The following is a 12,726-nucleotide window of genomic DNA, read 5'->3' as shown; positions in this document are numbered from 1 at the left end:
ACACACACCCCATATATATATATATATATATATATATATATATATATTAGGCCTTCTAATGGGCTTTCCATCGAAAAGAAAATATTTTGATGGAGATAATATGTTTCTTTTGTGTCAATCTATAAATTTAAAGGTGGATTAAAGAAATTTATTATATAAGTGTACCCCTAAAAGAAAGAAGGAAAATTTATATTAAAAATGAATTTATACCTTAGTCCTTTAGATAAATATCGCAAAAACTCGAACAATTAAATTCATTAGCTTTCTTGTAGTACGCGTGCGATTAGATAATAATATACTAATTATAAAAAAATATACACCTAAAAAATCTATTTTACGTAAGCATCACATGTTCCATTTTTAGCATTTAAATTCGTCCTTGTGTTGAGTTAAATTTCTTGACTCAACAAGATAACTGATCATTCACAATAATGAACTTATCAGTAATTAAGTAGTGAATGACATTAATTTGTCAAGATGAAACAATAGTTTTGAATATAAATTGATTTTTCAAATTGGTAAGACTGACGTAATTATTACTTATAATTGCATGTTAAATATATATAATATCTATTAGAATATTTTGCTTAAAACGATAAAATAAAAGTTAAAATGATTTTCAAAAAATATTTTTTGTTTTGAATATAAATTGATTTTTCAAATTAGTAAGACTGACATAATTATTACTTATAATTGCATGTTAAATATATATAATATCTATTAGAATATTTTGCTTAAAACGATAAAATAAAAGTTAAAATGATTTTAAAAAAATATTTTTTGTTTTGAATATAAATTGATTTTTCAAATTAGTAAGACTGACATAATTATTACTTATAATTATATGTTAAATATATATAATATCTATTAGAATATTTTGCTTAAAACGACAAAATAAAAGTCAAAATAATTTCTAAAATATTTTGACTTTTAAAAAAACTTATTTTCCTATATATTTAATTGAAGAAAGTTGACCAATTAATTAAAAATATGAAGCTAAAAGATTTAGGGCCAAATAATTTATACAAAGGATCTAGACGTGAAAATGCACTAAATTATAATTTTTTTCACAACTTAAAACAAGTAAAAAGGAATTCAAGATATTCTACTATTTTTATTGTACATGACTTTATTTTTACCAATAATGTAGCTTTTTAACATTATAAATACGCTCGTGGTATCAATATTCTACTTCACATTTTCTTACTTTCTCAAAGTAAAGTTTAGTCGTGATTTGACTCCTTCAGAGGAGGAAGTAAAATTATTCATCAACTTTCAATGTTTGACCAATTAGGTCTTGCTCATCATATCTATGATTTCAATATTTTTCATTTCGCTGTTCTTATCATTATATGAAATGAAATAAAAAAAAGTTATCTTTTAATCGGTAAGTGTTGATTTTTCATTCATTGAGATTTATGTGTTGAATACACAAGTAATAAAAAATAAAAATTAAATAACAGATGGAATTAAAAATAAGAAAAATTGTGCAGAGTAGCAAATTTAAAGTTTAAACCATATTAAATGATATAACTATTGTTTAGGGAAATTCTAATTCACACATATAGTTTTATCATATCTTGTTTTTAGCCTAATTTGTTTCATTCGCCTGATTAGTATGATTTGCGATTTGTATAAATTTAGAATTTAAAAAATTCGATTTTGAATTGTACAAATTCAGAATTTTGTATATATATTTATTATATCTATTTATATTCGATTTATGAATTAATGATGAATTACCTTGTTTGTATATTGATAAGTGAAAAATATATATACAAAGTTCTGAAATTTTATTAAATATATAAATACATAATTTTATATACTTACCCTATTTGTCACAAGCGAAATATACAAAATGATAAAAATATACAGCCGCTACTTTCATAGCAAAAAAATTATAACTATGGAACATAATAATCGAAACTATATTTATAGTGTTTTATTAAGTCTATTTTGTTTACTATTTCTGAAAATTTCTCTAAAAAGTATACCTCTACAGGTCATGAGCCTCAAAGTTGGCCTATAAAAATCTGTTTCACACTGAATTACCCACATATATATTGGGCCCTCTAATGGGCTTTTTATTCAAAAGGAAATAGTTTGATGAATAAGTTTAAAATAGAGCAAATTAACTACATAAATATCAGAAGAAAATCCACATTCTTTGAGAAAATCTACACCTATGAAGATAATTGATCAATTCCAACTTTTAATGATATACATACAATTTTTTTAAAATATTTTATTTTATTTCAAACCCAAAAAAAAATCAGGTATATAATTTTTTATTGCTTAACTTTGATTAAATGATATGTATTTTTCAATTTTATTTATTTTTTTAACAAATATCTTATTTAGATACGTAATATTTTATGAGGTTGTTAGTTATGAGAAACATCAAACAAGATAAACATAGTAATATAATCGTATGGACATAATATCTCATATTCAATCGTAATAATATAAATAATTCAAGGATTAACCGATACTCTTAACTAAATATAAAATATAATAATTTTTATAATTTATCTTGAGATTATTATACGATCAGTACCAAATCACCCTATCTCCGAGCCCCACCCAGTGGCCTAGCCACATACTGTTAGGGGTGTTCAATTGGACATTCTTCGTCGAAAAAAAATTAGCATTCATACAAGTAAAATGATATACGAAATGATTAAATAATCTATTTTGGACACCCTTAAATATAATAAGTTGTTATTTTTGGACACCCTTCAAAAAATTTTTTAACTCTGGCACTGACCCCACCCTCGGGCCCCAGTCCATTGTAATGTCATTTCCAAGTCCTTTTGTAAGTACATCTATGTGATTAATGAGTTGAAATGAACACTTGTTGATTAAAGCCATTGGAATACAGATAGAATTAATAATTAGTTTCAGTAATGAGTGTGTTCAATGATGTTATATAAATTTTGGTATTCATTTATTATATACCACATACAAAATTATTCATCTAGTTTATATTTAAAGACGGATTCAAAATTTAAAATTTTGTAAATTTCTATAACAATAACTAATATATTATAATAATAACTGAATTTATAATCAAGTTTTTATAAATATTTGATAGATTATTTTAATATGAATACTGCAATTTAAAAATAAACTTGTTGAGTTCACATAAACTTCAGGTAATACTCTAAATCCGTTTTAATATACATTATAATTTTCTATCCACGGAAATTCGACAGAAAATTCATTCAAACCCCATAGGCCATAATGCATGCTCCTTTACCTCCTTCCTATCATGATAATACATAAACATGACTGTTAGCTTGACGTCAGTTAACAATTATGACCTTTAACTTTGGGTGTACACAAGTAGGCACTTAAACTTGTATAAAGTTGAACAAATAGACACATTCATCCTATATGGCACCCGACATTGCAATTTTGTGTCTTACATGACGTCCTACGTGTATTATGTCATGTAGAACACGTGTGTTTACTTGTTTAATTTTATACAATTTTAAGTGTCTACTTGTGTACACTAAAAAAGTTGGAGAACGTATTTATCTGCTGAAATCAAGTTAAGGATCATGTTTATGTATTACTGCCTTAATTAAAAGTACATATCAAGTTTGAACCGATAGTAGAAAGTATATGTTTATCCTTTGATAGATTTTTACTTGACGTGAATTTAAATTAGTTCAATATAGAGTCGAGTTGGTGGTGTCCAATCTCAAGTGGGATTTTTTTCTTTTTGGGGTGGGGGTGGGGCAAAAAAATCTTAGTAAAAGTTAATAGATTCTGAGAGTCACCTGGAGTTGCAATATGTGCAAGTATTGATAGGGACTGATGAATACCAAGTAATTTACACCAATGACAAACAACAGGTTTGGACCCTCAAATACAATTATTGTACTTTTTTTTTAAGTGGAAAAGAACAGTATTTTATCTTCATAGGTTTACTAGATTTAATTATATTTTGTCATTTATCATTTTTCTAATGAAAAGGATAGGTTTAAAGCATTAGATCTTTTTTGGAGTTTTCTTTAATTTGGAGGATATGGACCATTTAGTATAAGAATAGGTAGAAGCATGGCTGACATCAAAGTGATTGGTGATATATAATATGGTGACGATGACTGGTGAATTGCGCTAGTAATAACTGATTATAATAAGTGAATGATAATAATGATGGTTAGTAAGTTGTAGTTAAAGATGATAATTATTATTCGTCGTATAATCAATGAATAAATAAAATTATATTATGTTAGTTGAAAGCAAGGTGTTGCTTTTGTACTCAAAGAGTTATGATTACACATTTACTACCACACCAAACATAGTGGTTGTTTTATTAAAAGGAAAAAAACTATAAAAGGAGTGAGATGAAATGATTTAACTCTCTTAAGTCTTAATTAGGTCTTGTTGACCATATATATTATTTATTTTTACTTTCGAAATTATTTTATCATTTTATTTAAAAATTCAATATTTTTTTGTCTTAAAGATTTTCAAATTTCATTAGAATTTGAATTTAAAACATTATTTCAACAATGGGCAAAATTTTAAGCTGAAGGTTTATCACAAATATTGGGAAATGTACAAGTATCCCTCTAGACTATAAATGAAATTTCAAAGACATACTTTAACTAAACTAAAGTTTTATTATTCTCTTGAACTCTTTTTTTTTGTAATTTCGTACACCTTTTTGGCTAACGTGACATCCAAGTATCTCCCACGGATCTCAATTGCATGGAGTTACGGGGTGTGCCACGTAAGACTAAAGGTGTATAAAATTACAAAAAAAATAAGTTGAAGAGGCTAATAGAACTTTAGTTTAGTTAAGGTATGTATCTGAAATTTCGGTCATAATCTAAGGGAATACTTATTCTTTTTCCCCAAACAATTTCTTTATCTCGCACAAAATAGGAATAAGGTTTATGTACATAGAGTACGGAGCCTAAAGGGTACAAAATATTAATAAAAATTCCAAAACGGTATATAAAATTTTATATTAACCAAAACGGCAAAATCGCTGCATCAACAGCGATTTACTTCCCCGGAAAAAGCAAAACCGCTGCCGAGGCAGCGATTTTGCAAAATGTGAATTTTTTTTTAAAAAAAATGAAATCGCTACCTAGGCAGCGATTTTAATTTATTTTTAAAAAAAGTCGCTGCCTAGGCAGCGATTTTTAAAAAAAGAAATTTTTTTTTAAAATGCGGAAGTCGCTGCCCAGGCAGCGACTTCCCCATTTTTTTAAAAAAAAAAATTCACATTTTGCAAAATCGCTGCCTCGGCAGCGGTTTTGCTTTTTCCGGGGAAGTAAATCGCTGTTGATGCAGCGATTTTGCCGTTTTGGTTAATATAAAATTTTATATACTGTTTTGAAATTTTTGTTAATATTTTGTACCCTTTAGGCTCCGTACTCTATGTACATATATCATTCTTTCCAAACTCCACTTATGAAGTCACACTCAATAATCACTATGTACTGTAAATAGGAGCAGTCTTTTGTGCATATATAAATTGAACCGGTAAATTTCAAATACTATATAATTTAGCAAAACAAAATACGTTTTTCTCCTTTATTCCATAATGTAATCCTCTTTCTTCAAATCGTCTTAAATTTCAATAGTAATACTAACAAGATTTAAATTTTATAAATTCAGGGAAATTAATTACTTGACAAGTTGATGTCATTCTCATCTTCTTTAGTTTATTGATTATCATTATGTACTTTGTAAAATTAACTCAATACCTTACAATACGAACGGATCGTAATCATGAACCATTCTTGCTTGTACTTCCAAAGGTACTTCTTTCCTTCAAGAAGATTCACGACTAATCGAAAATTTAAGATCTGCTTAACCATGAGAATTATACTTATCGTAAAAAATATGATCAAACACAACTCTAATGTGAAAATTTAACATAAAAAGTAATCTTTTAATGTTTATTTACATAGCCAAACACCCCATGGAACAAAATATTTCAAAAAAGCAAAACAAAATTGGAAATGAACAATATACTTGATTTTGATTCTTGAAATGAAAATATGACAAAGAAATTGAAGAATATAATACAAAGATTGCTTGGTGGATACAAGAGTTTAAAAGAGTTTTTAATTACAAAGAGAGTTTAAAATATTAAAAAAGAAAGAAAATAGAACAATTTCTCCCTCTTCTTCATTCAACCACCTATACACATTAATTCATCCCAAGCCTGAAAATTACAACATACACAATTGATTATAATCATGATAATTAGAAATTACACCTCGATTAATTTTACAAGATAAACAGTACTTATAAATAAAAAAGATTACCTAAAATTTCTTGACGAGTATGTTGAAATACCAAATATTATTGAATTTATGAAATTAATTCATTTTACGAGCTACGAAGAGGAATTGATATGAATTTACGAAAGATTTCTTAGTAAAGGATAAAGAATGTTGCGTTTTCACTTTGTTTTTCGAGATTCATCATAAATTTAGTTCGATAATTGCGTGACGAGTGACTATTTAACACTATTTATTATTATTATGATAAATTGAAAGTCTAATTTTGATTTTTAATATATAGAATTAACGTATTTTATAAATTAATTGAGATGCGTATAAATTACCGTTACATTTCACTTCGTTGAGATGGGCTTCTCCAGAACCCAGTACCGTAAAACTTATCCCACATTTCCTTCTCCAGCTCCAAAGCATCCTTATCGGTTGCTAGGTTTCCGGCGCCGGCGCCGACCATCGCAATCGGACTAGAAATCTGGTAAGCATGAAGCTCCATTTCATCACAGCTACAATGTCCACTTCCCGTCGCCGGCAAAAGCCCCTTTTTCATCAACCGATCCCGGCGATTTTTCCTCAAAGCCTTTCTACAAAGTCCAGCCGGAACCTTATACACCGCTAGAACCAACAAATTCGCTATCCCGCAAGGACAACAACACGCCACCGCCGCACATTCCGCCGTCGTACCGCCGGCGACCTCCGCTAATCGCGCTCTCCGAACAACACTCCCGCCGCCGCCGCTGCTGCTGCTACCGCGTACGACGCCGCGCGATGAATCGTTACTCGATAATAGCGGCTGCCGTTTATCCAGAGACAGTAACGGAGGCGAAGGTATGATTATTGGTCTCGTCATGCCCTAATTTTAATTTTTTATTTTTAAAATTTTTAATTTTAATTTTTTTCGAAAAAATTCGATTTCATAAGGATGATGATATTTTCGGAGTGGGGGAAGAAGATTTATTGGATCTTCAAAATGGAAAAAAATTACCCCTCTCCGAAAATAGCTGGAGAATTAATTTTTTTTATGTGAATTATAAATGTTTTTTGATGAATTTGCTGATTTAATATATCCAATAAAATAAATTAATGGTGATTTTGAATGTGTAAAAATATAGTGGAAAAGAGAAAAATAAGGTTTGTCGTATAAGGGTGCGGGGAAGTAGGGAACAAAGGGAATAAATAGAAAAAGGTTTTTTTTTTTTTAAGTCCGAGTCAATTTATACGTATCTCGATAAATTTTAGGAAATATAGATTATCTTTATCGATATAGATATCACGCGTAATTTAAAATTGTAATTATTAAATAAATATAATAACTTTATAACATGTTGAAATATTTTAAAATGCGGTATAACTAGCTTATTTTTTATATAATGGGTATTGATAAATTTTTTACGTTGTTTATAAATATTTGATTATAAAACTTATAATGGATCGTCTTTTAATTATTTATGGATCAAGTTTGTTCTGTATTTTGTGATATGATAAATCAATAGTTATAGTTAGTTTAACCTCGACTTATATCTACATTTATGACAAAGAATTAAGACTTCAACTTTTTGAGAAATGATATCATGTTAACATTTAGTACATGTAAAATTATCTAAAGTCTTAACTAGCGTTAATCATAAATTTTGAAAATTTACTTCATGTATAAATTTATTGACAGAACAATTTTCTTCAAATATTTTTGAAGTTTTCAAGAATTAGCTCTCATAACCTTGTTTTTGAATTTTTTGGACTTCCAATTACGATTTTAATTTTCTTTTTCAAGTAAAATATATGATCCAACACAAATTTAAATTAGAATCCAATTTTAAACCTTAAAATCTATGACCAAATAGCTAATATTGGCCAATCCTTTGTTAGATACAAAATGACATCATATATAATGCAATTTGTAGTATTTATATAATACTATTTTATATATCTGATGGTAGTACTAATATAATAATTTAGCAAGCCTAGGAAACCTTATTATTTGCCACTATAACGTAAATATTGTTGCTGCTACTATGCATGTATCCGTGAGATTTAAATTCGGACTCAATAATACTAAAAGGGCTTTATATATCGATTCAAAATCCAACAAATTAGTTAAATTATTTGTTTATTAGGTGCTCTATGTTAATTTTATATAAATACCTGTCAGTAGCATAGGCAGAAATTGTACGTAGGGTGAACAAAAATTTCATAGCTCATAAAAATAATTTAAAGAATGGGTGTACTTAAATTTTGTTAAAACTATATAACATTAATGATTAATTTTTTTTAACTAAACTGTACCAAATTTTTTAAAAATCAAACTACATAATATTTAGCTTTAGTGTTCACGTTTATCTGATAGGAAGTGAAAAAACAAAGAAAAAGAGAGATATTTCAGTTTAGAGTGAATTCACTTTTATGCTTCAACATTTCACAAACCTCTGATGACTAACAACGAGAAATGAAAAATAAATAATTGAATCACACGAGTTATATTAAAAGAGAATTTATATAAAGTATTTTCAATTTTAGTAGCTTAATGGAATAAATAAATAGAATTTTATTATTAAATTTAAACTAAATAATTCTTTTAAATTTTTAATGAAAGAAAAAAAATCAAAGTCATTTAACTGGAATCGAAACGGGCAAGTTGCAGAGAACTTAGTAAGAGTTGAACGACTGAAACCACTAAACTAGAAAATTTTTATTATTTTCAGGGTGTCCAAAATGCTTTATTTAACCATTTAAATTATTATTTTTCTTATAAATGCAATGTAATTTTCTGACGAAAGGTAACCTATCCAAAGGGTAGCTACGCCCCTGATACCTATTAATCTCCATACCGGATCCGGGGTCAATAATACTAAAAGAGCGTTACGCACTCCTCAAGAACCAACAATCAGATCATTTGTTCATTGGGTGCTCTATGTTACTTTTATACAAATACCTCTTCATTCTCTCTCTCTCTCTATATATATATCGAGACGAGGTTAATGGATGCTTGAGCATCCGACGAACTCTATGTAGATCTGCCTCTACATATATTGTCTATTTGTCTTAATATTCTCATATAATAATATTAATTCCGTTTAATCAAAATTATAATATTCTCTCTTTGTTTATATATCAAATCTTATACTATATTAAACTTGTATTAGTAAAATTTTTAATTTCAATATGATAACTCGATATATTCCGATCTCTTATTTTTCGAGGGGAGCGTAATTTTGTTTTTAATATAAAATGGTGGTTGGGGGACCCTTGAGGTTAGGGGACAATGGTACGTGATAGGGAGTTAATAGAATAAGTACAAGACAAGTGTATAATTTGGAGATTACACAATACCTAATATCCAATATTATAATTAAAAGGAAAAAAGGATAAATCTATCTCCTAATTATTGTAAATTGTCTGTAGATATCTTTCGTTATATTTTTGAGACATTAATGCCTATCCCATTCAAATAACTAAAGCGTATATGTACCCTTTATACGAACGGATATATACGTGTTATAATTTCATCCATAAATTCGAACTCGGTTCGATGATAAAGATTGTGTCATGCGTCCTTATTTAGTCTTTCGTTAGAGTGAAAGACATATACGTTCTAGTTTTTAGACGACATCAAGACGAATATCTCAAAAATATGATAAAGGATATCTGCATGTCATATATAGCAGTTCAAAGGTATACTTATCTTTTTTCTATAATTTATATTAGGGACAAAACTTCGTGAACTAAAATTTAATTTTTGGTTAGCAAAAGTTTGATGTTAGATATAGGTAGTGCATAATTTGGTACAACATTGACCTAATGTAATTAAGGAAAATTCATCTTAATTATGATAAGGTACGCCCTCCATTTTTTCAATTTATGTGACATATTTTGAATTTTAAAATTTAAACAAGTTTATTTTTAATTGAAAATTTTTTATAAATCTTTTTAAATATTTTCAATTGTCAATTATTGTGATTTACAATACTTTTTAAGTAATTTATAAATATATAAACTTCATTGACACAGACGAACTGGAAAAAACAAAAGAGAATTATTTTTTGTCTGAATTTTGTATGACATAGTTTAACTTGACATTAATTTAAATTATTTTTAAAAAAAAAAAAGATTTTTGAAACTTGTAATCTAAAATAAGTGAAAGATATTTGTTTAACTATAAATCATTTCATTAAGGATGAAATAAATATTTTAAAGTTAATTCTTATGAAACTGACTAAAAAAAAAACGAGTCATATAAAATGAAATTAATTGAGTAATAATTAACATGAGTAATAGAAAGTAATTATCCACCACTAGTTTTAGGTATATTTTAGAAGGGAAAGTTACACAATTGGTTGAGGGCAATCTAATCGAACCCGAAATCACTTATTCAAGATAAAATATTTCAATCATCTCGTCACAACTCTGAGTAGGTTGTTATACCTATATTTATAATAATGAGTAATGATTAATTTCAATTAATTGAGGTCAAAGGGAGAATAAAATGGATAGGTAAAGAGAGAAAAATGAGTTGCTTCCCTCGTTTCCCTAAAATAAGACTTTAAAATAAAAAACAAATAGGACCTAGAGGGCGAGTCGATAAGAGCGGTTCGAACAGAAAGGACTAACATATTAACAATAGTTAGTAAAAATAATGCATGTTACGAATATTTTAGACATATTTCACATTAGAACGACAGAAGAAATTTTTTTTGATAAAATATGATATAATCTCACCCTTAAAACAAAAAAATAAATAAATTACACATCCTTCGATAAATTCCTCACTCCGCTACTGCCTACCCCCACATAGCCCATTCCCACCACCCCACCTCAATCCCACGCCTCCACTATATCCGACCTCTATTTCTCATAGTATTTAACTATTATTATAATTTAAATTAATATAATTTTAAGATAATATTTTTAGACATACACACCAAACACAAAAAAATAAATTAAAAAACCCCATTTATTTTTCTAAAAAATATTTTCTCTTTGTATCAATACACCCTTAATCTAAAATAGCAGATGAAAATATTTTCATGACTTTTTTTACATAAAAAAGTAAAAAGTAAAAAATGAATATGACCTTCTAAAAAAATAAAATATTTGAATATATAAATATCTTTGGATGTATCTTTCTAGGATAAAACTAAATTTTAGGTGATAAAAATAGATTCAAAATCCATAAAATTTTCTATTTTATTGTTTGGTGTTAACAAAAAGTCAAATGCCACCATATATATGTGCTGATGGCATTCGATAGAAACTGCAGAATAAATTTAGAAAAATCTAAAAATAAAAAATAAAAACAGTTGACAATTCATTTTCCCATTTCCAAATAAATTTTTTCCCTTTAAATACAACAACTTAACTGTTCCATTCTTCTATATCATAATTCCATGAATTTCTTACATATTATCATCAATAATAAAATGTTTTTATTCATAATTTTTCAAGAAAATTTCCTTTAATTTTTTCCCCTCAAAATATTTAAAATTGCATAATTATTTTTTTTATTTTTTGGAAGAGGAAAATGGAGAATTCATTGGGAAGTGCATTTATGGCTGTTTTTGCAGTTTCTGGAAGTGTTGTTCTTCTTGCTATGAAAGTGCATCAACATCTTCTTTCTGATTTCATCAACAAATTGGAACTACAAATTGGTAATTTTTCTAATTGTTCGATTTTATCGTATGTTATAGTTTGGATCGATTTATAACGTTATTTTTTGCATATAGTCTCATGAATCAATTTAAAAATCTCATATTTACTTTTATCGTTAAAAGTTTAAAAGTGAAATTAGAAAAGCAGAAGGGGTTTATTCAATTATCTGAATCTTCCTTTATCGAAAAATTAAATTATGTATTTCCTTATGAGTATATATTTGATGAAAGTTATTTTTTTTAAAAAAATATATTCTAAATAGTGTTGTAGCGTAAAATAGGGAGATTTTAGTACGTGTTAAGATTAAACCCAATGGAGGACAAACTTCTCAAATTTATTGGAAGTTGTTAAATTTTTTTTTTCTTATTTGACTTTGTAATTTTTTAAAAAATAAATTTTTTATCATCTATTTCTCTTTTAATATAACTGCCCTTAACCGCTAGAACCGTAGTCCTTATTTTTTTTGAAATATAATTATATAAGTGAGGTTTAAGAAGGGTGACTATTTCTGATAGATCATCGATTCAAATAAATATATTATAAATTTTATGAAATATGAAACTTTTTGCAACCTCTGACTAATATGGATGATTATTCATGTTAATTTTGATGATTTTTTTTTTTAAAATTTGTATGACCAGATAAAAATCAAGCAAAGAAGAAGGTTATGTTTTCTAATAAAGTTGTGGAATTGGGGTCTCAAAACAAAGATAAATTTAATGATGAGAGTTTAGAATCTATGCCTTTGAATAGGCAAGTTCTTTACAAAGGAATTCTCAATAATAAAAACCTTAGAAGGTTATAAAAATAACTA

General features: G+C 27.2%; 2 protein-coding genes across 2 annotated transcripts; one reads left to right on the top strand and one right to left on the bottom strand.

Moving 5' to 3' along the window:
• Positions 1 to 5,981: 5,981 nt before the first annotated feature.
• Positions 5,982 to 7,311, bottom strand: LOC107001746. The gene is made up of 2 exons (XM_015199719.2): positions 6,599 to 7,311; positions 5,982 to 6,193 (listed from the first exon to the last, which is right to left on the bottom strand). The coding sequence occupies exon 1, from the start codon at positions 7,117 to 7,119 to the stop codon at positions 6,601 to 6,603; it is 519 nt and encodes a 172-aa protein (XP_015055205.1). The 5' UTR covers positions 7,120 to 7,311; the 3' UTR covers positions 5,982 to 6,193; positions 6,599 to 6,600.
• A 4,182-nt stretch (positions 7,312 to 11,493) lies between these two features.
• Positions 11,494 to 12,720, top strand: LOC107002041. Its single transcript, XM_015199968.2, has 2 exons — positions 11,494 to 11,911; positions 12,554 to 12,720. The coding sequence occupies exons 1-2, from the start codon at positions 11,785 to 11,787 to the stop codon at positions 12,715 to 12,717; spliced, it is 291 nt and encodes a 96-aa protein (XP_015055454.1). The 5' UTR covers positions 11,494 to 11,784; the 3' UTR covers positions 12,718 to 12,720.
• Positions 12,721 to 12,726: the final 6 nt, after the last annotated feature.

Source organism: Solanum pennellii, chromosome 10 (assembly GCF_001406875.1).
Source record: "Solanum pennellii chromosome 10, SPENNV200".
Taxonomy (NCBI): domain Eukaryota; kingdom Viridiplantae; phylum Streptophyta; class Magnoliopsida; order Solanales; family Solanaceae; genus Solanum; species Solanum pennellii.
The sequence above is the reverse complement of the archived record's forward strand: the minus strand, read 5'-3'. Positions and strand labels throughout refer to the sequence as shown.